This window comes from Haliotis rubra, unplaced genomic scaffold, assembly GCF_003918875.1.
Source record: "Haliotis rubra isolate DU_JTF1 unplaced genomic scaffold, ASM391887v1 Scf1388, whole genome shotgun sequence".
Classification (NCBI taxonomy): Eukaryota; Metazoa; Mollusca; class Gastropoda; order Lepetellida; family Haliotidae; genus Haliotis; species Haliotis rubra.
The window spans coordinates 112,331-136,837 of record NW_025765323.1 but is presented as its reverse complement, the minus strand read 5'-3'; the positions used below and the strand labels follow the sequence as shown (position 1 = coordinate 136,837).

At 43.1% G+C, this 24,507-nt stretch overlaps 1 protein-coding gene across 1 annotated transcript in view; it reads left to right on the top strand.

The window, feature by feature from the left end:
- Positions 1-24,507, top strand: part of LOC124268515 (collagen alpha-1(II) chain-like) — a 78,521-nt gene that overhangs the window by 20,651 nt on the left and 33,363 nt on the right. The window contains exons 9-17 of the mRNA XM_046703500.1: positions 1,158-1,295; positions 3,040-3,243; positions 7,878-7,997; positions 8,277-8,429; positions 11,578-11,775; positions 12,107-12,310; positions 12,756-12,890; positions 19,403-19,555; positions 21,455-21,649. Coding sequence (XP_046559456.1) covers positions 1,158-1,295; positions 3,040-3,243; positions 7,878-7,997; positions 8,277-8,429; positions 11,578-11,775; positions 12,107-12,310; positions 12,756-12,890; positions 19,403-19,555; positions 21,455-21,649 — 1,500 coding nt within the window. The remainder of the gene's footprint in view (positions 1-1,157; positions 1,296-3,039; positions 3,244-7,877; positions 7,998-8,276; positions 8,430-11,577; positions 11,776-12,106; positions 12,311-12,755; positions 12,891-19,402; positions 19,556-21,454; positions 21,650-24,507) is intronic.

The window sequence follows — 24,507 nt, the reverse complement described above, 5'->3', positions numbered from 1 at the left end:
AACACTTTCCGATGGTCACTGCAGAACTGTGATATTTTACAGAAGGGTCTCCAGCTAATCTGAATGTACGTAGAGCCGCTGGGGATGACGATGTCATTGTTCCTGAAGACGCCCACGTGTCCCATGCACAGTTGCAAGCTAGAGGTGTCGGCGGACATGACGGTGACGCAGGTACCCTTATTGTGCTATCAATACATTGCAAGGTTTGGAACATGCTGAAAGTAAGACCAAATCTATGCTCGACAGTACAGGCATTACCACACAGAGATCGTAACTCATGCAGGTGTTGGGGTTACCTCTTCTTAACACGTTCGGTCCTCACAATGAAAGCCAGCGTTCGATTCCACACCTGGCTACACTGTATGATGGCCATTTGAAGCCATCCGTTACCTTACTGGAACACCTTTCCAAAAAACAATACACACACATAACACATAGCTATATTCTGAAGAATGTTCTCTGAAATATTACGTAAATTTAATGATGGTGTGAATGACGAGTCGCGTCTCCAGTATATATGTCGTTAATGCGCGGACACAATACTCTTGGCAGGACTGCGGAATGGAAAAGACGGAGCCCCACCAGGGAAGGACGCTGCCAGATCACAGAGGGAACTGCAAGGATCGGGGCCAGCAACACTCACGACGGCCGGTGGAGATGCAGACAGCATGGGACTGTATGATCAACACGGACAACCACTACGTCGTCCTGTTGTTGACGAGGACTCCCTGGCAGGGGAAGGTGGGAGACGAACAAGTAAGAACACTATACATCTGTTTGGATAGTGTGTTATTCATATATGTGATGAACACTTACTTTCCGTATTACTTGTTGATGTTTTCGCAATTTGAACCACGACCAAGTAAGAACAATATACATCTGTTTAAATTGTAGTTTCGTTATCAAAAAGTTGAAAACATCTTGTTTATATTATGCAGATTTTATCAGAGTAGACATAGTGTCGTTTCGTTCAATTATTTATCCCTGGACTTAAAAGAAGAAATAATACAGCATTAAAATTGATCTGGGTGTTTATTATTTAGTGTAGCCTATCTCTTCTAGGAACTAGTTGTGGAAGATACATTGATACCATCACGATAGCTATTGGTTCTTTATGCTGTTTCTCCGTTGTTATTCATCTGAACGGTATGTTTCAGAAGGGTCTCCAGGTTCCCTGAATGTACGTAGAGCCGCTGGGGACGAGGATGTCATTGTTCCCGAAGACGCCCACGTGTCCCACGCACAGCTACAAGCTAGAGGTGCCGACACTGATGGAGGACGTGACGGTGTTGCAGGTGCTAAATGCTACTCGAGTGACTGACGTAATAAGATGGACTTTAAGTTTAGTAACATGATGAAAATAAGATCTACTCGCTGATTCTCAAGTGAGTGAGTGAGTGAGTTGGTGGGTGAGTGGTTATGCGAGTGAGTCTTTACGCTACTTTTAGCCTTAGTCCAGCAATATAACGACAGGGAACGCAGGAAAGGGCTTTAGACAGTGTACCCAGGTAGGAATTCCAAACCGGGTCTTCGGCGTGACGTGCTAGAGTACTCACGGAAATATAGATAAAATCATTTTTGGCGTTTATTTCTTAGGTTTGAACACAACTAAAGTTTGATCGTTAAATATTGTATGACTATCGTTTTTCCCAACTTTTGTTTTTAACACTGTTTGTTAAATCATCCGAAATAGATGAGTTGACAGGAGAGCAAATTGTGTCATTTTTCCCCCTTGAAATTTCAAAGTCAAAATGTACGTTTCCGATGCAAGCTTTAGTATGCAAATGAGATGTACTCTCCATAGGTTCGCGTACACAATATAATTATGAAAAACGTCATATGCCATTCATCCTCTATTTCTTTTATCCTCATTGATAAACAAACTAATTGATTTGGTGATTTTCTCAGTACATTGTTCATGCCTGTACTCTTGTTGATAGTTTACTATTTTGACGCGTTCATTCATAGCTTTGATTGTCAATTGCACAATCACTATGGCAATGCACGTGCAAATGCCTCTTCCTGTCTAAATAGTGCTGTAGGTAGTTGTTACCACCCATTGTGGATTGTGACATAAGTTATAACATGTTTCTAAATATTTTGATAATATGCAAATGTTTTGTTATTGTTCCCTTTAAAATGGTATCTTGAATGATGGTTAAAAGACCAAATTAAAAGGCCTAGTTGAAAAAAAACCCATAGCTATTTTAAGTTCTATATACCAGGCGTCATTAATAAAAAGTCAAGTGATATATAGCACATGTAAAGAAAAGTTTCTCAGAAACAATAGAACTAAGAGTGTCATCATAATGCTTAATGTGTGGACACATCGTGACACACAGACAAACAGTTCAAACAGCACTAGCAAACATCAGTTGTATAGACCAACCCCCCAAAATCAAAATGACAAACATGAAGCACTCGGTGTTTCAGTATCTTGGGTGCACCTGTTCTCATGCTCCTTCTCAAGTTCATAACGAAAGGTTGCGGAATCGTATTCCATTCTTCTATTAGAGCTTTGCGGAGTCCTGGGAGATCCACTTGTGCTGGTCGACCGAGTTCTTCTCAGGCATGCTCAATTGGGCTGAGGTCTGGCGAGCATGTTGGCAACTCCACCCGCTCTACACCCTGCAGCCTAAGGAATTCCGTGACAATTCTGGCCCTATGAGGCCTAACGTTGTCGTCTTGCAGTAGAGAGGGTCGGCCATAAAAGCCCTGCATAGCGTGCAGGAATGGCACTGTTATAGGAGCCAGAATCTCGTCCCGGTAACGCTGTCCGGTAAGATGACTGTCGACCACGTGCAGTGTAGTACGACCAGTGTCCCTGCCGAAACCATGACCGACCCCCGAATTCCAATTCCTTGAACTGAAATGTAATAATTATGAAAGGGAAGAGCCGCCTGTCCCAACACCTCCACCACGTGTGCTGTTAACAAACGACAACAACATTGTTGGAAGCAACACGTGGTGGAGTGGGCGGGGCTAGTGACGTCTCCATCATATATATTGTTGGTATTAAACGGACATTAATCTTGGCAGGACTGCGGAATGGAAAAGACGGAGCCCCACCAGGGAAGGACGCTGCCAGATCACAGAGGGAACTGCAAGGATCGGGGCCAGCAACACTCACGACGGCCGGTGGAGATGCAGACAGCATGGGACTGTATGATCAACACGGACAACCACTACGTCGTCCTGTTGTTGACGAGGACTCCCTGGCAGGGGAAGGTGGGAGACGAACAAGTAAGAACAATATACATCTGTTTGGATAGTGTGACATGATCCAAAACATGAAACAATCTTGTGGTCTGAACAAACAACAGCTGCCGTTCTGTCCATGATAATGGTTGCCATCAAAGTGGCTATAGCTAGTGAAGATCATTGATTTGGCTTTTCTCCGCACACACACTGTGGCGTCGCAGGAACGTCGTTGATATTGGTAAACGAATCCGAATCAGTTACTCATTGACTATGTTATCTTGGAGAATACTTTCAGATGGTCACTGCAGAACTGTGATATTTTTTTCAGAAGGGTCTCCAGGTTCCCTAAATGTACGTAGAGCCGCTGGGAATGACGATGTCATTGTTCCTGAAGACGCCCAAGTGTCCCACGCACAGTTGCAAGCCAAAGGTGTCGGCGGACATGACGGTGATGCAGGTACCCTTATGTTATCAATGGATCACAACTTTTAAAACAAGCTGAAAGTAGGACCAAATCTAAGCTCGACAGTACAGGCATTATTGAGTAACTAATCATGAAGAGATCTTAACTCATGTAGGTGTTGGTGTTCCTGGTTTGGAAACAGTTTGACTCCTCATGAAAGTCAGCGCTTGATGACGCCACACATGGCTTTTAACCCCACCGTTATATTACTGGAACTCTTTTCCAAGAGAGGCAAACAATACTCACTCACACACATAAGTCATAGTTATATATTCTGAACAAATTTATCTGAAATATTACGTAGGTGTGGAAGAAGAGTTGTCTCCTCCTGCGTCGCCATCATGTATAATTAATGTCGTTAATGCACAGAGACAATACTCATGATTGTATTCATTTGACGGTTCTCAGAAATATTAAATATTACGTAAATGTAACGAAGGTGTGAATGAAGAGTCGCCTCTGCAGTAGATATGTCGTTAATGCATGGGCACAATAATCTTGGCAGGACTGCATAATGGAAAAGACGGGCCCACACCAGGGGAAGGACGCTGCCAGATCACAGAGGGAACTGCAAGGATCGGGGCCTGCAACATTCACGACGGCCGGTGGAGATGCAGACAGCATGGGACTGTATGATCAACACGGACAACCACTACGTCGTCCTGTTGTTGACGAGGACTCCCTGGCAGGGGAAGGTGGGAGACGAACAAGTAAGAACAATATTATACATCTGTTTGGATAGTGTGTCATTATGCAAAACGTTAAGTAATCTTGTTTTTATATTATCAAATACTGGAGATAAAGAAAAAAATATACAGCATCAAAAATAGTATAATCTTAATGTTCATTATTCAATGTAGCCTATCTCTTCTGGGACCAGTTTTGGAAGATACATTCATGATATAACGGTGCCAACTGATTCTCTTTGATGTTCTCCGTAGTCATGTAAATAAACGAACAAGTAAGAACAATATATACACATGAAACGTGCTTAGGCACCCCATGACAAGTTTCATCCTTGTGATGTAGCTATGGATGATGATATGCCATTGATGCCATTGTTTACGTGCACACTTCAAGCAATGAAAAACAAAGTTTCAGTTTAAGGTGTTTGTCAATCCGCAAACAAAACCCATGTGAAGAATTTTACCCACTGAAGGGCTGACCAGCAGTATCTATGCGTGGCCGTTGATTAATGCATTACTTGTGAACATGCCTTCCATCACTCCCTGGTGTCTCCCGCCGTGATGTTGCTGGAATATTGCTAAAAGCGGCGTATAACCCAACTCACTCACTCACTCACTCACTCCTTTACTCGCCTAACATATCGAGGAGAGGACTTTAATTGGCATTGAGATGGCAAATGGTGGGTATGCATGCAGCTGGCAGGTTATTGAAGGCCACCGGGTGTCAGCTTGGTTACTGTCACTCTATCATCAGTAGACTTGTCCGGAAACACCAACAGACAGGAGCTGCTGTCAAGGATCGATCGAGGACAGAGTAACCCAGCAACACCACTCCAGTAGTGGACCGCAACCTTCGCCTTTCGGTGAGGCGTGAACCCATGAACAGTCATTTGAAGAAACAGACGTTTGTCAACCCGGACGGTGCAAAGACGTCTCAGAGCTGTTGGTTTGAAGCAACAGACGTTTGTCAACCCGGACAGTGCATAGACGTCTCAGAGCTGTTGGTTTGAAGCAACAGACGTTTGTCAACCCGGACAGTGTATAGACGTCTCAGAGCTGTTGGTTTGAAGCAACAAACGTTTGTCAACCCGGAGAGTTGGTTTGAAGCAACAGACGTTTGTCAACCAGAACATTGCTTAGACGTCTCAGAGCTGTTGGTTTGAAGCAACAAACGTTTGTCAACCCGGACAGTGTATAGACGTCTCAGAGCTGTTGGCTTGAAGCAACAGACGTTTGTCAACCAGGACGGTGCATAGACGTCTCAGAGCTGTTGGTTTGAAGCAACATACGTTTGGCAACCCGGACAGTGTATAGACGTCTCAGAGCTGTTTCCTTGAAGCTACAGACGTTTGTCAACCCGGACAGTGCATAGACGTCTCAGAGCTGTTGGTTTGATGCAACAGACGTTTGTCAACCCGGACAGTGTATAGACGTCTCAGAGCTGTTGGTTTCAAGCAACAGACGTTTGTCAACCCGGACAGGACAGTGCATAGACGTCTCAGAGCTGTTGGTTTGATGCAACAGACGTTTGTCAACCCGGACAGTGTATAGACGTCTCAGAGCTGTTGGTTTCAAGCAACAGACGTTTGTCAACCAGGACATTGCATAGACGTCTCAGAGCTGTTGGTTTCAAGCAGCTGACGTTTGTCAACCCGGACATTGCATAGACGTCTCAGAGCTGTTGGTTTGAAGCAACAGACGTTTGTCAACCAGAACATTGCATAGACGTCTCAGAGCTGTTGGTTTGAAGCAACAGACGTTGTCAACCCGGACAGTGCATAGACGTCTCAGAGCTGTTGGCTTGAAGGAACAGACGTTTGTCAACCAGGACGTTTGTCAACCCGGACAGTGCATAGACGTCTCAGAGCTGTTTCCTTGAAGCAACAGACGTTTGTCAACCCGGACAGTGCATAGACGTCTCAGAGCTGTTGGTTTGATGCAACAGACGTTTGGCAACCCGGACAGTGCATAGACGTCTCAGAGCTGTTGGTTTGATGCCCCGAAGGATAATCAGGCGTCTAACGATGACTCAAAGACAGCGTCTGGAGTGGCATTTTGCTCGATTGTGCTAGAATGTTAGGACCTGGGAAAGGATCCAGTAGTCACACGAAAGCGAGTTTGGAGACCAATAAGTGGAACATTCCTCCAACAGTTACCTTTGCCGGATGCTCAGTTAAGGCGTGGGTATATTCCCACCGCCACCACCACAACCACACCCCACACCCTGAGTGTATGTCCGTCTTGTGTCTGTTCACTAGAATAAACCTGCGCTCATCTGTTACCTCACTTTTCATTTACAGGTATCTCATTTTTACAGCGTCAATATATTCCGGGTGTTCCCAAAATGTTTAACGCATTGCTTGTTCCTTGACCTTTTGACCTTTTGACCTATGCTTACCAGAAAATACAGAGAATCACGCCTGTGTATGTGTTCGTGTTACTGCAGCAGTAACAAGTTCCGGGGCATGACGTGGAATCAATCTATCATTGACCAATACAGGCATATTTGATCACAAATGACAAAATGACGAAGTTCTATCTGTTCTACCTAATCCACATTTATCAGTTTGTAAACAGTTTTCACCGGTATGTTGTAAACAGTATTATTACCCACGTGGTCAACGTATGGGTAGTTGCATACTAATCTCGTACGTCACACGAGTGTCGTATCGCGTTGACCTGTGTCGTAACGACTTGACCTGAGATTCTAACGATTTGATTGGATAACCGATGACCTCTCAATTAGGTCACATTCTGACGTAACTATTTTTTCATTCATAACAAACACGTGAATTCATTCATTCTACAACTTAAATGCATTGTGGGAATGTAAACATCGCGAACGTTGCCGTGTCGCTGTTTAATTGTGAGTCGAACTGAGACATTATATCCGTCGAAAAACATAAACGCAATGTTTCCACCAGTGATGTTAGCCGAATGTAGCAACTGCAAACCAAGAAGCGGGGTGCTACGGAGTAGTTTACTGTAGGAGGCTGTACGAGGCGATGACAACTGACATGAATCATGACGTCGGTTACCAAGGCAGTGACGTCATTACAGTGTGACGTCATGCAAATATTGTACTATAGTACAAAACTCTTCCGCAACCTCTTTATGAAATCGGTTTCGGTTTGAAACCAAAATATTAACAAAAATACACTATTTTTCAATTTAATGCATGTAAGACGTGGGTAATAAATAAAATACCACACTCGGTCTCATTACATACGAATTTTACGAAACTCGTGACCTTCCTATGTTATTTGACCTCGCTTTCGCTATAATTCGTATAATTCGTATAATTTCGTATAATTCGTATGTAATGAGACCTCGTGTAGTATTCTCTATTTATCTACCGCTTCAATGACGACAGGATAATTGACGTCATATAATTGTGACGTCACAGGAACAAAGGGTTGCAACGATATCTCCACTTGACGACAGTATGAGATGTAAAATTCTCAATATAACGATGCCTACTGATTGTTGATCATGAAGTTATCATTTTAAAACGTGATATTTTTCAGAAGGGTCTCCAGGTTCCCTGAATGTACGTAGAGCCGCTGGGGACGAGGATGCGATTGTTCCCGAAGACGCCCACGTGTCCCACGCACAGTTGCAAGCTAGAGGTGCCGACACACGTGAAGGTGACGTTAATATCAAATATTGGAACACGACAGCTTAAATTGTTGTTGGATGTTCACTTGGAACAACACATGTGAAATAACACTTTAGTTTCTATAAGCCAAGGCTCATTAAAAAGAGGAATTTGACTCAGTAAAATGCTATTTATACTCGGATTGGGTTGGGGATGTTTGTTCATGGTATTCCCCATATTTTGTGGCTATGTCCAGATCAAGTCAGTGGCTCTCTGTACGCATATCGCCTGATACTCTGTACAAGTCTTTGGGTGATCCTTTTCACAGGCGACTCGCCAAGGTCTCTGGATGTGCGGAGAGCTCCAGGAGATGAAGACGTCATAGTTCCTGAAGGTGTCAGTGTTTCCCACTCCCAGTTGAGACCATCCGGGGGCAGCAGCGGAGACAATGGCAGGGGTCGGAATATTGCCGTACTCTCAGGTAGGTAGTCCAGAGCTTGAGGTAATGACTCAAGGTATGGATTGATGTTGAAATGGGCAAAATGTTTATTGTTTTTAACAGGCTACAATAGACGCGTGCCAGTTTGTTGAACTAGGCAGTGTTGAATCTTCACGATATTCTCGTCCTCACGAAACCCCGTCTATAAATCAGTGTTGATTTCCTTGAAGTGAGTGAGTGTGCTTCAGGTCACCAAATTAGTTAGTTATATGATGGGGTGTTATGTCATGCTGTGTTATTTAATGATGGGTTGTATACTTCTGTGGTATAGCATTGTGTATTATTTTATGGTGTGTTATCACATGTTATATTATATTCTTCCATGACTTCAGTAAATACTGGACTGCGATTGGTTATTAACAGTCATTCTGAGGTATATAGTCACGTTATATATCTCTGAACCGATTAGCGCAGCAGCACCGTCGCGACGGTAAATAGTTCGTTTTTAAAATCTAAGTAACGCGAGTATGGCACAATGGAGATAAACATTTTTATTTAAAACCAAACGCGTAGAGTAAGGTTTTAAATCGATGTTAGAGTCGTTTCAGTTGGGTTATATATACCTCTGATTTCCCAAAACAGAATGTTTATATCTGAATTATTGACTGTTATATCGTGGATTGGTAGATCTCAGCGTGTTATATGGGCGGTGGGGTAGCCTAGTGGTTAAAGCGTTGGCTCGTCACGCCGAGGATCCGGGATCGATTCCCCACATAGGCACAAAGTGTTAAGCCCATTTCTGGTGTCCCCCACCGTGATATTGCTGGAATAAAAGCGGCGTAAAACTAACCTCAGTCAGTCAGCGTGTCATACCATGATATATGTTATATAACACTGTATTATATCACGATGAATGTTATATAACAGTGGGTTATACCATGATATGTCTTATACAATGATGTGATAGATCCTGGTGTTTTATATTATGATATGTGTTAAATAACTATGTGTCATGTCAGCTGAACGTTTAAGACAACCCGGAAGTAATAACGGTCGTGCAGTTTACAAATTTGTCAAATTCCATAGCAGGGTTGACACTAGATAACAGACCTTGCTGTATATCAGTCTACCTTATATCAGTCTACCAGCTGTATATCAATCTACCTTATATGTCTACCTTATATCAGTGTACCTTATATCAGTCTACCTTATATCAGTCTACCTTATATCAGTCTACCTTATATCAGTCTACCTGTTGTATATCAGTCTACCTTATATCAGTCTACCTTATATCAGTCTACCTTATATCAGTCTACCTTATATCAGTCTACCTGTTGTATATCAGTCTACCTTATATCAGTCTACCTTATATCAGTCTACCTTATATCAGTCTACCTTATATCAGTCTACCTTATATCAGTCTACCTTATATCAGTCTACCTTATATCAGTCTACCTTATATCAGTCTACCTTATATCAGTCTACCTGCTGTATATCAGTCTACCTTATATCAGTCTACCTTATATCAGTCTACCTTATATCAGTCTACCTTATATCTGTCTACCTTATATCCAGTCTACCTTATATCAGTGTACCTGTTGTATATCGGTCTACCTTATATCAGTCTACCTTATATCAGTCTACCTGTTGTATATCAGTATACCTTATATCAGTCTGCCTTATATCAGTCTACCTTATATCAGTCTACCTTATATCAGTCTACCTTATATCTGTCTACCTTATATCAGTCTACCTTATATCAGTCTACCTTATATCAGTCTACCTTATATCAGTGTACCTGTTGTATATCAGTCTACCTTATATCAGTCTACCTTATATCAATCTACCTTATATCAGTCTACCTGTTGTATATCAGTCTACCATATATCAGTCTACCTGATATCAGTCTACCTTATATCAGTCTACCTTATATCCGTCTACCTTATATCAGTCTACCTTATATCAGTGTACCTGTTGTATATCAGTCTACCTTATATCAGTCTACCTTATATCAGTCTACCTTATATCAGTCTACCTGTTGTATATCAGTCTACCTTATATCAGTCTACCTTATATCAGTCTACCTTATATCAGTCTACCTTATATCAGTCTACCTTATATCAGTCTGTCTGCCTTATATCAGTCTACCTTATATCAGTCTACCTTATATCAGTCTACCTTATATCTGTCTACCTTATATCAGTCTACCTTATATCAGTCTACCTTATATCTGTCTACCTTATATCAGTCTACCTTATATCAGTCTACCTTATATCAGTCTACCTTATATCAGTCTACCTTATATCAGTCTACCTTATATCAGTCTCTCTGCTGTATATCAGTCTACCTTATATCAGTCTACCTTATATCAGTCTACCTTATATCAGTCTACCTTATATCAGTCTACCTTATATCAGTCTACCTGTTGTATATCAGTCTACCTTATATCAGTCTACCTTATATCAGTCTACCTTATATCAGTCTGTCTACCTTATATCAGTCTACCATATATCAGTCTACCTTATATCAGTCTACCTTATATCAGTCTACCTTATATCAGTCTACCTTATATCAGTCTACCTTATATCAGTGTACCTGTTGTATATCAGTCTACCTTATATCAGTCTACCTTATATCAGTCTACCTTATATCAGTCTACCTGTTGTATATCAGTCTACCTTATATCAGTCTACCTTATATCAGTCTACCTTATATCAGTCTACCTTATATCAGTCTGTCTACCTTATATCAGTCTACCTTATATCTGTCTACCTTATATCAGTCTACCTTATATCAGTCTACCTTATATCTGTCTACCTTATATCAGTCTACCTTATATCAGTCTACCTTATATCAGTCTTCCTGTTGTATATCAGTCTACCTTATATCAGTCTATCTTATATCAGTGTACCTTATATCAGTCTACCTTATATCAGTCTATCTTATATCTGTCTACCTTATATCAGTCTACCTTATATCAGTCTACCTTATATCAGTCTACCTTATATCAGTCTACCTTATATCAGTCTACCTTATATCAGTCTACCTGTTGTATATCAGTCTACCTTATATCAGTCTACCTTATATCTGTCTACCTGAAAGCGAAGACTATATCTGTGGTGCCTCAAACAGATGTAGTAACGATCGGCTTCTCAGATTGCAATCTTGGAGTTGTGGTCATGTGTTTCAGGAAACGGCAAGCTGCCCGATGGTCAAGACACACCGTCCTCCCAAAGTGAGATGGAGGATCCTGGATTCAGCACACACGTCATGTCCACTGCTCGACCGTCTGACCGAGACGGGATGACAGGTGGGGAACACGGAGCCGCCCTGAGGAGACCAGGAGACCGGGGATCGTCAGCACCTGACACAGACAACTCTGGTACAGGTAGGACCAGTTATTAGTATGTGGATTATATTTATATCACTACCGCCTACATTCCGAGTCTCGGTATCACAGAGGTAGGACAGAGGTGCATGCTTGTCAACAGAAATGTTGTCTGATGTCCACCCGAAGAGTCTCTAAGAGCATAATTCTTGAAAGACACAATTAACAGTGCACATACTCAATCAATGAATAACGGTGCCTGTACCCCCATTTAAACTGATTATTATCTGACTTCGGTTCTACACGGTATGTCTGCATATCCACTGTAACATCGTACAATTGTACATTCATACATTCAAACAATTCAAACCTTTATCTGTGCTTATTGCAGCACCTCGTGGCGGGGTGGGCGGGACCCCACCAGGGAAGGACGCTGCCAGATCACAGAGGGAACTGCATGGATCGGGGCCAGCAACACTCACGACGGCCGGTGGAGATGCAGACAGCATGGGACTGTATGACGAACACGGCCAACCACTACGTCGTCCTGCTGTTGACGAGGACTCCGTGGCAGGGGAAGGTGGGAGACGAACAAGTAAGAACAATATACATCTGTTTGGATAGTGTGTTATTCATATATGTGATGAACACTTACTTTCCGTGTTACTTGTTGATGTTTTCGCAATTTGAACCACGATGCTACTATGTCATCTACTGAAGTTGATTTATTCAGAATATATTCACCTGCTTCAAATATCGAATATCACTTCACTCAATATAAACAGACAAAGTTTCAGATTTCTATTATGAATTTAACACATATCAAAAAGAAAGGTCAAGGCTTCCACAAATACGGACTCTGCTGATGCATTGTCCCATTTCTTGCCTTTGAAACCACCGATACTGAAATGCTGATTGTCCGTAATACTGCGCCATACTGATGCAACAGCTTACCTCGGACTGACAAGCAAGATGCATTGTAACATCAAGCAACTGAGAAGGATGATATTGCATTAGATGTTTTGTGTAAATGTTTTCAGAAGGGTCTCCAGGTTCCCTAAATGTACGCAGAGCCGCTGGGGATGACGATGTCATTGTTCCTGAAGACGCCCACGTGTCCCACGCACAGTTGCAAGCTAGAGGTGCCGACACTGATGGAGGACGTGACGGTTATGGTAATATCAAATTTCATTGTTTAGGCGTTGAGTCTTTTGTTATAATTAAGAAAAGAGAAACATACAGTTTTTCCTTATCCTGACTCATGCTCTTTTGCTTGTCTCCTTCCTCTTGTGAACTATACTGGAACACTTGAATCCCCTTTCGAAGCTCCCTTAAAAAAAGTGGACGTAAAATCACTCACCCGAAGGGTAGCCTCCCTTTGCCCTTTGGGGCCATTTTGGTCACCTAACCAGCCAAGCTTGTCACTCTCTCCTTCTTCGCCCTAGAGGTCGGTTGTGAGAGCGCCTGGGTCCCCTATACGGCACTATATCCTTTTATATTTAGGCATTTACTACTAAATTTGCTGTATACGGCATTTAGGAAGGATATACCAGCAATATGGTTTGAAATTTTGTCCAAATTATTTGTTTATTCACGTTGTTGACATGATTTTTCATTTTGTTTACAAGTGATGAAATTTTGCATTCGTTGCAGGTTCGTTTGTCGGTTGCAGATCCGCATTTATTATGTCCTAATCGCACTTCTACTTCCAGCCTTCGCTGTAAACTTTGTGAGCAATTATCTGAAATTGAATTTAATAATTATTTATATTTTATTCTTAGACGTGCCAAGGACAGGTCTAGACGACTTTTACAAGTCATGTCTAAACAAAGTGAATGCGTTGATAACCGTTTATTGCTGTCTGATGAGATTCACCATTCCAGTGATTTACCGGTTGCTACTACAGAGCTTGTGACTGTGGCAGATGGCAGCTCCGGATCCAGGAAGAGATCATCATCATCACAACTACCTTTGTCACAGTCTAAGAAGACCAGGGCATCGTCTTCTGAGAAGAAGAAGTCGTCTGCAGATGAGACTTTGACGAAGTCTTCCTATGGGGCGGCGGAGAAGACGAGGTCTTTCGCCGCAGAGATCTACCCCTTCGGACGAAGCAGATGTATACGATGAGCCGCCCATCCTGATGTCAGACGTCCTAACATCCTGATTCCTGAGGTAGCAGTTAAGAAGAAGACGAGGTCCTCTTCTACAGTGACGTCAGCAGTCATCTCAACGCAGTCAGACGTCCTAACATCCTGATTCCTGAGGTAGCAGTTAAGAAGAAGACGAGGTCCTCTTCTACTGTGACGTCAGCAGTCATCGCAATGCAGTCAGATGTCTTAACATCCTGATTCTTGAAGTAGCAGTTAAGAAGACGAGGTCCTCTTCTACTGTGACGTCAGCAGTCATCGCAATGCAGTCAGATGTCTTAACATCCTGATTCCTGAAGTAGCAGTTAAGAAGAAGACGAGGTCCTCTTCTACAGTGACGTCAGCAGTCATCTCAACGCAGTCAGACGTCCTAACATCCTGATTCCTGAGGTAGCAGTTAAGAAGAAGACGAGGTCCTCTTCTACTGTGACGTCAGCAGTCATCTCAACGCAGTCTGACGTCCTGTCAACGCAGACTTCAGAGACCAGAGACGACAGGCAGGCCTTGGAAGAAACCTCAGCACTCGCAGATGTGTCGTCATCTTTGCAGCAGCAGTTGTCAGCGCAGAATTTCAACCCGGGTATCTTCATGCAGCAGTTTACTCAGCAGATGATGGACCTGATGGAGCCGAGGTTCGCGCAGGAGAAGGCTGCGGCGAAGACCCCATCTACGACGAACCTGCACGAAGAACAAGCAGCCTGCAGAGCGCATCCGATTGAAGATGGCAACCTGCGTGAAGAAGGGAACGTTCGTGAAGGATCACACACTTAACAGTCATCCACGGCAACTTCCCCAGAAACCTGTCAGCCCAGACAACGATGAGCCTGCAGTAGAGAAGGAGCATTCACGAAGGAGAACCAGACGTTCACCGGAGCATCGCAGATCATCCTCGACCTCAGATCGGACAGCCATCAGGGACCTGCGCGAACGTACCTCACATCCCACAGAAGAGAATCTACACCTTCACTAAGGTGCAAAAATACGTCTCAAGACTCCAGAGAAGATCTATTATACGGATCGGTCTCCTTCGCGCAGGTCTTCAGGAAGATCTTCACTCCACGCACGTCTCAACGAAGGCATTCGCGAATGTCTCCACGCAGATCTCCACGTAGGGAGGAAGCACAACGGCAACGGTCTTCAGAACAAGAGGCATCTAGATATGAAGATGATAGTGGAATTATATTCTCCGATACATGGAAAATTCACCTGCTCTCTGGTCTTCAGGCAGGTCTTCAGGCAGGCAGTGACTCACGTGGGCGTGGATCAGAAGCACACACGTACAAGATATCTAACGTTGAATTGATACGTTCACCTTTTACCTATCGACTGATTGCTCAAGTATCGGAGAATCTCAACGCGGCCTTGGTAAGGCTACGAAGTTCCACAGTCAACATGTCCCCACGTTCAACGCCAGGAAATTCCCACTACTTCAGATGGAACCCTTCACGAAGGCTCCAGAGATTGATGAGAACTACAAGATCATCAACGACTCCCATTGCAGAACTTACACAACTACTAGACGTACTTGTTTTGGGCTAGACAGATCCAACATCAGCGGGCTTGACTCTTGTGAGGAAAGAGACAGCTTGACAGTTATCACTGGCCTAGCATTGGCATTGTCGCAGTCCTCAGCGTGACATCGTTTTTCATGCTCATCGTAGCGAAGTATCAACTCTACAAGAACCATTGTGTATTCAACACGTTATTTTACGGAGCTTCATTGAGACCGATGACGACAGTCTACAGGTATCAGCATTAAGCAAATATGGAACTTCAGCTGATCACCTGTATAAGATGACGACTGCATTATCTTCAGTGAAGAAGGGAAAAGTCACAACAGCCAGGGCGACAGCCTACGTACATCGGTATTACGCGGCGAAATCTTTCGCGTGTTTTCCACTTAGCCTGCTATACACGTGTTCATTCATGTAACTCCGGGAGGTTACGGACAAGGCCGAGTGTTGATGAAGAAATCAACGACTGCACAAGATTTTACAAGGATCTTTTTCCTGCCACACCAGTGACGTCACATTGGGGGAATCTGAGATGAATCAAATGCTGCAAATTGATTGGTCCATGAGAGACAACACCCTGCGCAGAAGTCGTGCATAGCTCACGTACCATGAAGTCGTCTACAGTTGGAAACAACTTTTCAACGTGGGAGGAAGGCTCCATTTACAGTCCAGTTAGCAGGGTACAGCGTGTTTCGACTGTCTTCACGGGTCATAATGACCTTCCCTGTCAGCAGATTGAAGATTGTTTATCCGGCGATTTGCAGCAACATACGTTTGACGATTCTGCTCACGGCAGCCAGTCTACTATAAATAGATTTCAAAGCGATGGCAGTTCCAGTACACAAATTATGCATCATCACTGCAATTTGTTGGGGTTCCGGGGACAAGTCTTCTTGACATATTATCGGAAGATTGTAGAAATAAACTTCAAGTCATGATTCCAGAACCGGACATTGCTCCGCTTCCATTACGGACATGGCAAGGGTTCCACTGTCTACTTACCTACATCGTAGGATATGAGCAGATTTCTGGGAAGATGTTCACCTCACCACAGAATCGCATGGTCTTCTCACAGGATCGTTGGGTCTAAATACAAGCCATGGTATCTCAAGTACTACTTTCTCCGTTACCACTACGAAGTTGGCCGAGCCTACTTCGTCGTTTCACATCAGCACAAGACATGAATTGCAGAGGAAGTCTACAATTGCGCCCACTATAAGTGTTTGTGAATGCCCATCTCAACAGTCTGGACTCCTTCGGACTACCGGACGGATTGAAACCATATCTTCTATGGTGGACTAGGTGCAACACTCATCTCTACGTAGATGCATCACCTCAAGACTGGGAAGCTCACCTCGACAACGAAGTGGCAGCAGGGAAATGGTCGAATCAGGAGCAGAGTCGGCACATCAACATGCTAGAGATGAAAGCAGTAATAAACGCCTTACTACACTGGTCCAGCATATTAAGGAACGCAAACCTGATGATCCACACGGACAACTCGACAGAGGCGTTCTACATCAACAAACAAGGATCAAAAAGGTCAAGAATCTTCTAGACCTCAGTTTTCATCTATTCAGCATAATAATAGATGACCTGAACATCTACATATTGCATGCCACGTTCCCCGGAACCAAGAATGTGATAGCAGACGCTCTTTCTCGTCCAACACAACCATCCCTGACGGAATGGATGCTACACCCAGAAGCCTTCAGATGCATCATACAAACAATAGGATCTCCGCTAATACACCTGTTCACTACAAAAAATCAACAAACAGCTGCCAACATTCGTCTTCCCGATTCCCGATCCTCAAGCATGGGCAAGAGATGCTCTAAGCATCTGCTAGGAAGGACTAAACGCTTACGCGTTTCCACCTCCAGCTCTAATATCGAAGGTGTTGCAGAGAATCAAGCAGACGAGGAAGCTGCAACTGATCTTGGTCACGCTTTATTGGTCAGCGAGGGTGTGGTTTCCCATCCTCATACAAGAACTTGGAAGTCCAATACTGCAACTCCCAGAGTGGTCGAACCTACTGATTCATCCGCACACCAAGCAAGCACACGGGAATCCAACAGTATTCCAGCTACACGCATGGAACGTATCAAGACTTGCTTGAAGAAAAGAGGATATTCCGCCAGAGCAGCGAAAGCAGTGACACTAGCTCTACGTAGATCAAACCGCAACTTGTGGCAGAGGACGACAAGTGGCAGAGTTTTGAGAAATATGCATTGAGGAAGGCGATGAAAGCAACACATCCTCAAGTGGCGGAATACCTTTGTCATCTAAGACAAACGAGGCGGTTAAAAGGTTCAACACTCTCTACATACCTAGCGGCCCTCAGCACAGTTATCACCATGAAGACGGGTGTTAAGCTGACCAAAGTACCAGAGATACTAGCTCTACTATGCTCCTTTAAGCTGGACGACCATCAAAAGAAATTTAAAGCGCTTGCTTGGGATCTCAACGTAGTCTTGCATCATCTCACCAGTGACGTTTACGAACCATTAGAAAGGACATCCTATGATTTTTTAACACACAAAACTCTGTTCCTGATCGCCTTGCTAACAGCAGCTTGGATGTCAGAAATACATGCTCTGGACTTTGAACGAACACAATTTGATGCACATCGCAACATCGTACATCTGGGATTGAGATGGGACTTCATAGCAAAGAACAACTGCCTGGTTAACCAGACAGACAGTTCCACATCCTGGCACTCTCGACAGTCCTTGGGCCACAGGATACTCAGAACCTATCCGTATGCCCAGTCAGAGCATTGAAAGTCTACCTACAAAGGTCTAAGACGAGGAGACGAAAATTCAAGCGCCTTTTCATCCCTCTATCTACGGAGACGCCTACAGAGGTCACACGTATGATGATATCGATATGGATGAGAGCCGTCATCCTCAGAGCTTACAAAGCAGCAGGACTTGAGCCTCCACGAGCCTCCAACCCTCATGAAGTCAGAGCGCTGGCATCGACACTCGCTCGGTATGGAAACTGCTCCATCTCGACAATAATGGAGGGCTGCTTTGGAAGTCGGAGACGGTGTTTGCCAACAACTACCTCAAAGACATTGCTACCGAGGACGTCTCTGGCATTCACCAGTTTGGGCCTCTTGTTGTAGCACAACAATTGACGGTTCCTCAAAGGCGCTGAGATGAATCTCACCCTTTTATCACGGGACTTATAAAAGCCAACGCTCTGGAGAGCTAGAGCTTTAGAGTCCATGCGAACGTCTAGGACAGACCAGCATGAGTGATAGGCCCTGTACTTGTAAAGGACATACTCGTACATGAAGAAGGGTCGCTTCTCCACTTGATGCGAGCATCATGACAGGGAGTTGCATAAATCCACACATAATGTCAGGAGAAGACGTTGTGGTCCCCCCAAGACTCATCAGAGGAAGCTAGAAGAAAACAGGATCAGCACAAGTGCCATCAGAAGTTCCCACGGGGGGTATGCAGGACGTAAATCTACAACCGATGAATTCAGAAGTGGCCTGACCCACCACCACCGGTTCCGTCGGATTCTACAAGCAAAAGAGCAGGAGTCAGGATAAGGATCTGTAATTTGAATAAAATAGATATTTTATACTTATCCTGACTCATGAGGTCAGCCCTCCCAACCTCCCCTCTGGACACTCTGGATTTTCCGGTAATCTGGGTGTCGGGCTCATATACGGAGAGTGTGACAAGCTTGGCTGGTCAGGTGACTAATAAGGGCGCCAAAGGGCAAAGGGAGGTTACTCGTGGGGTGAGTGATTTTACGTCTGCTTTTTTGAAGGGAGCTTCAAAAGGGGATTCAAGTGTTCCACTATAGTTCGCAAGAGGAAGGAGACAAGCAAAAGAGCATGAGTCAGGATAAGTATAAAATATCAATTGTATTAAAAAATTACATGTTAAAAGAATGTGTTTATTCATTTATAAACATGAGCATATTTTGTTCAAGGGCCAATGGCTAATGAGTTCTACAATCACGTCAGTGGTTGAGTCTATAATCTTTGGGTGATCCTTCTCACAGGCGACTCGCCAAGGTCTCTGGATGTGAGGAGAGCTCCAGGAGATGAAGACGTGATAGTTCCTGAAGGTGTCAGTGTTTCCCACTCCCAGCTGAGACCATCCGGGGGCAGCAGCGGAGACAATGGCAGGGGTCGGAATATTGCCGTACTCTCAGGTAGGTAGTCCAGAGCTTGAGGTAATGCCTCAAGGTATGGATTAATGTTGAAATGGGCGAAATGTTTATTGTTTTTAACAGGCTACAATAGACGCGTGCCAGTTTGTTGAACTAGGCAGTGTTGAATCTTCACGATATTCTCGTCCTCACGAAACCCCGTCTATAAATCAGTGTTGATTTCCTTGAAGTGAGTGAGTGTGCTTCAGGTCACCTTAAAAATGAGTTGGTTGTATGATGGGGTGTTATGTCATGCTGTGTTATTTAACGATGGGTTGTATAATTCTGTGGTCTAGCATTGTGTATTGTATTATGGTGTGTTATCACATGTTATACTATGTTCTTCCATGACTTCAGTAAATACTGGACTGCGATTGGTTATTAACAGTCATTCTGATGTATATAGTCACGTTATATATCTCTAATCCGATTAGCGCAGCAGCACTGTCGCGACGGTAAATAGTTCGTTTTTAAAATCTTAGTAACGCGATTATGGCACAATGGAGATAAACATTTTTATTTAAAACCGAACGCGTAGAGTAAGGTTTTAAATCGATTTTAGAGTAGTTTCAATTGGGTTATATACCTCTGATTTCCCAACACAGTATGTTTATATCTGAATAAGTGACTGTTATATCGTGGTGTGGTAGATCTCAGTGTATTATATCATGATATATGTTATACAACAGTGTCTTATATCAGGATGTATGTTATATAACAGTGGGTTATATCATGATATGTGTTATACAATGATGTGATAGATCCTGGTGTTTTATATCATGATACGTGTTAAATAAGTATGTGTCATGTTAGCTGAACGTTTAAGACAACCCGGAAGTAATAACGGTCGTGCAGTACAAATTTGTCAAATTCCATAGCAGGGTTGACACTAGATAACAGACCTTGCTGTATATCAGTCTACCTTATATCAGTCTACCTTATATCAATCTACCTTATATCAGTCTACCTGCTGTATATCAGTCTACCATATATCAGTCTACCTGCTGTATATCAGTCTACCTTATATCAGTCTACCTTATATCAGTCTACCTGCTGTATATCAGTCTACCTTATATCTGTCTACCTGCTGTATATCAGTCTACCATATATCAGTCTACCTGCTGTATATCAATCTACCTTATATCAATCTACCTGCTGTATATCAGTCTACCTTATACCAGTCTACCTTATATCAGTCTACCTGCTGTATATCAGTCTACCTTATATCAGTCTACCTTATAACAGTCTACCTTATATCAGTCTACCTTATATCAGTCTACCTTATATCAGTCTACCTTATATCAGTTATATCTACCTTTTATATCAGTCTACCTTATATCAGTCTACCTTATATCAGTCTACCTATCTTTTATATCAGTCTACCCTTTATATCAGTCTACCTTATATCAGTCTACCTGCTGTATATCAGTCTACCTTATATCAGTCTACCTTATATCAGTCTACCTTATATCAGTCTACCTTATATCAGTCTACCTTATATCAGTCTACCTTATATCTGTCTACCTTATATCAGTCTACCTTATATCAGTCTACCTTATATCAGTCTACCTTATATCAGTCTCTGCTGTCTACCTATATCAGTCTACCTTATATCAGTCTCCTGCCTTATATCAGTCTACCTTATATCAGTCTACCTTATATCTGTCTACCTTATATCTGTCTACCTTATATCTGTCTACCTTATATCTGTCTACCTTATATCAGTCTACCTTATATCAGTCTACCTTATATCAGTCTGCCTGCTGTATATCAGTCTACCTTATATCAGTCTACCTTATATCAGTCTACCTGAAAGCGAAGACAATCTGTGGTGCCTCAAACAAATGTAGTAACGATCGGCTTCTCAGATTGCAATCTGTGAGTTCTGGTCATGTGTTTCAGGAAACGGCAAGCTGCCCGATGGTCAAGACACACCGTCCACCCAAAGTGAGATGGAGGATCCTGGATTCAGCACACACGTCATGTCCACTGCTCGACCGTCTGACCGAGACGGGATGACAGGTGGGGAACACGGAGCCGCCCTGAGGAGACCAGGAGACCAGGGGTCAGCACCTGACACAGACAACGCTGGTACAGGTAGGACCAGTTATTAGTATGTGGATTATATTTATATCACTACCGCCTACATTCCGAGTCTCGGTATCACAGAGGTAGGACAGAGGTGCATGCTTGTCAACAGAAATGTTGAATGATGTCCACCTGAAGAGTCTCTAAGAGCATGATTCTTGAAAGACACAATTAACAGTGCACATACTCAATCAATGAATAACGGTGCCTGTACCCCCATTTAAACTGATAATTATCTGACTTCGGTTCTACACGGTATGTCTGCATCTCCATTGTAACATCGTACAATTGTACATTCATACATTCAAACAATTCAAACCTTAATCTGTCCTTATTGCAGCACCTCGTGGCGGCGTGGGCGGGGCCCCACCAGGGAAGGACGCTGCCAGATCACAGAGGGAACTGCAAGGATCGGGGCCAGCAACACTCACGACGGCCGGTGGAGATGCAGACAGCATGGGACTGTATGATCAACACGGACAACCACTACGTCGTCCTGCTGTTGACGAGGACTCCGTGGCAGGGGAAGGTGGGAGACGAACAAGTAAGAACAATATACATCTGTTTGGATAGTGTGTTATTCATATATGTGATGAACACTTACTTTCCGTATTACTTGTTGATGTTTTCGCAATTTGAACCACGATGCTACTATGTCATCTACTGAAGTTGATTTATTCAGAATATATTCACCTGCTTCAAATATCGAATATCACTTCACTCAATATAAACAGACAAAGTTTCAGATTTCTATTATGAATTTAACACATATTAAAAAGAGAGGTCAAGGCTTCCACAAAGACGGACCCTGCTGACGCATTGCCCCATTTCTTGCCTTTGAAACCGCTGATACTGAAATGCTGATTGTCCGTAATACTGCGCCATACTGATGTAACAGCTTACCTCGGACTGACAAGCAAGATGCATTGTAACATCAAGCAACTGAGAAGGATGATATTGCATTAGATGTTTTGTGTAAATGTTTTCAGAAGGGTCTCCAGGTTCCCTAAATGTACGCAGGGCCGCTGGGGATGACGATGTCATTGTTCCTGAAGACGCCCACGTGTCCCACGCACAGTTGCAAGCTAGAGGTGCCGACACTGATGGAGGACGTGACGGTTATGGTAATATCAAATTTCATTGTTTAGGCGTTGAGTCTTTGTTATAATTAAGAAAAGAGAAACATACAGTTAAATGGATGTGTTTATTCATTTATAAACATGAGCATATTTTGTACAAGGGCCAATGGCTAATGAGTTCTACAATCACGTCAGTGGTTGAGTCTACAATCTATGGGTGATCCTTCTGACAGGCGACTCGCCAAGGTCTCTGGATGTGAGGAGAGCTCCAGGAGATGAAGACGTGATAGTTCCTGAAGGTGTCAGTGTTTCCCACTCCCAGCTGAGACCATCCGGGGGCAGCAGCGGAGACAATGGCAGGGGTCGGAATATTGCCGTACTCTCAGGTATGGCTTCAAGATTTCTCATTAGTTAATTTTGTTCAATTTCATGAGCATTAATAGACTACAGTGATCATTGGACATACACGGCTTCGATACGGGGTGAACATATATGTGGAGATCAATATGTAGTCCTTGGACATACACGGCTTTGATACTGGGTGAACATATATGTGGAGATCAATATGTAGTCCTTGGACATACACGGCTTTGATACGGGGTGAACATATATGTGGAGATCAATATGTAGTCCTTGGACATACACGGCTTTGATACGGGGTGAACATATATGTGGAGATCAATATGTAGTCCTTGGACATACACGGCTTTGATACGGAGATCATCCTTGGACATACACGGCTTTGATACGGGGTGAACATATATGTGGAGATCAATATGTAGTCCTTGGACATACACGGCTTTGATACGGGGTGAACATATATGGGAGATGAACATACACGGCTTTGATACGGGATGAACATATATGTGGAGATCAATATGTAATCCTTGGACATACACGGCTTTGATACGGGGTGAACATATATGTGGAGATCAATATGTAGTCCTTGGACATACACGGCTTTGATACGGGATGAACATATATGTGGAGATCAATATGTAATCCGTCCTGATATGAGTCCACAGCAGCTCAACAGAAACATACTACAATGCACGAACTAAGGAGTCGCATCCACGGTCTAAGGGAAGCAACTCGTGGGATGTACAAATGGCCCGACCATTGCTGCCTCGTTGATCAATATTTCTGTGGATATGCAACGTCTATATTATCAACTTCGGCGACGTTTCGGTGTAGATGACGCGATTATGACGTAACCAAAACGTCGCCTTCATTGACAATGAAGAAGTTGTATATCCATAGAACTTTCCCCATTGTTCATCACAACAACTTCTAAATACCGCTCAAAGGTTTGGATCCTAATAAATATATTGATAGAGAACATGTTACTTAATTCCTGGGTTGTTTTAATCAGAGACAACATTATCATTTTCTAACTTTCGGCTTCAGAAGATGTGTGTACAGGAAATGCAGGTGACCTGTTTGGAAGGACAAGAGACGTTAAATAGTCCATATTATAGATCCAATGGTGCACGTGTTATACTTGTCAATCTTAACATAGACTTTTTATGTACGAAGAGCGTTCAAAAAGTAGTCAGTCTCACCTAGAATATGATACAACTGCAGCTGTTTATATGTTCTACTTTACTACATAATATCTGTCAACCTCAAGTAAACTGATTTTGCTATGTCTCAGCCTCGCGATGCCCATTTTGTTTCACTAAACAAACAAACAAACAAAAATCACAAACTCCAGGAAACAAAATATGAAAGAAACATTTGTATAATTGAAATAGGCAGAAGTCCGTTTGAATCAAACTAAGACTAAAG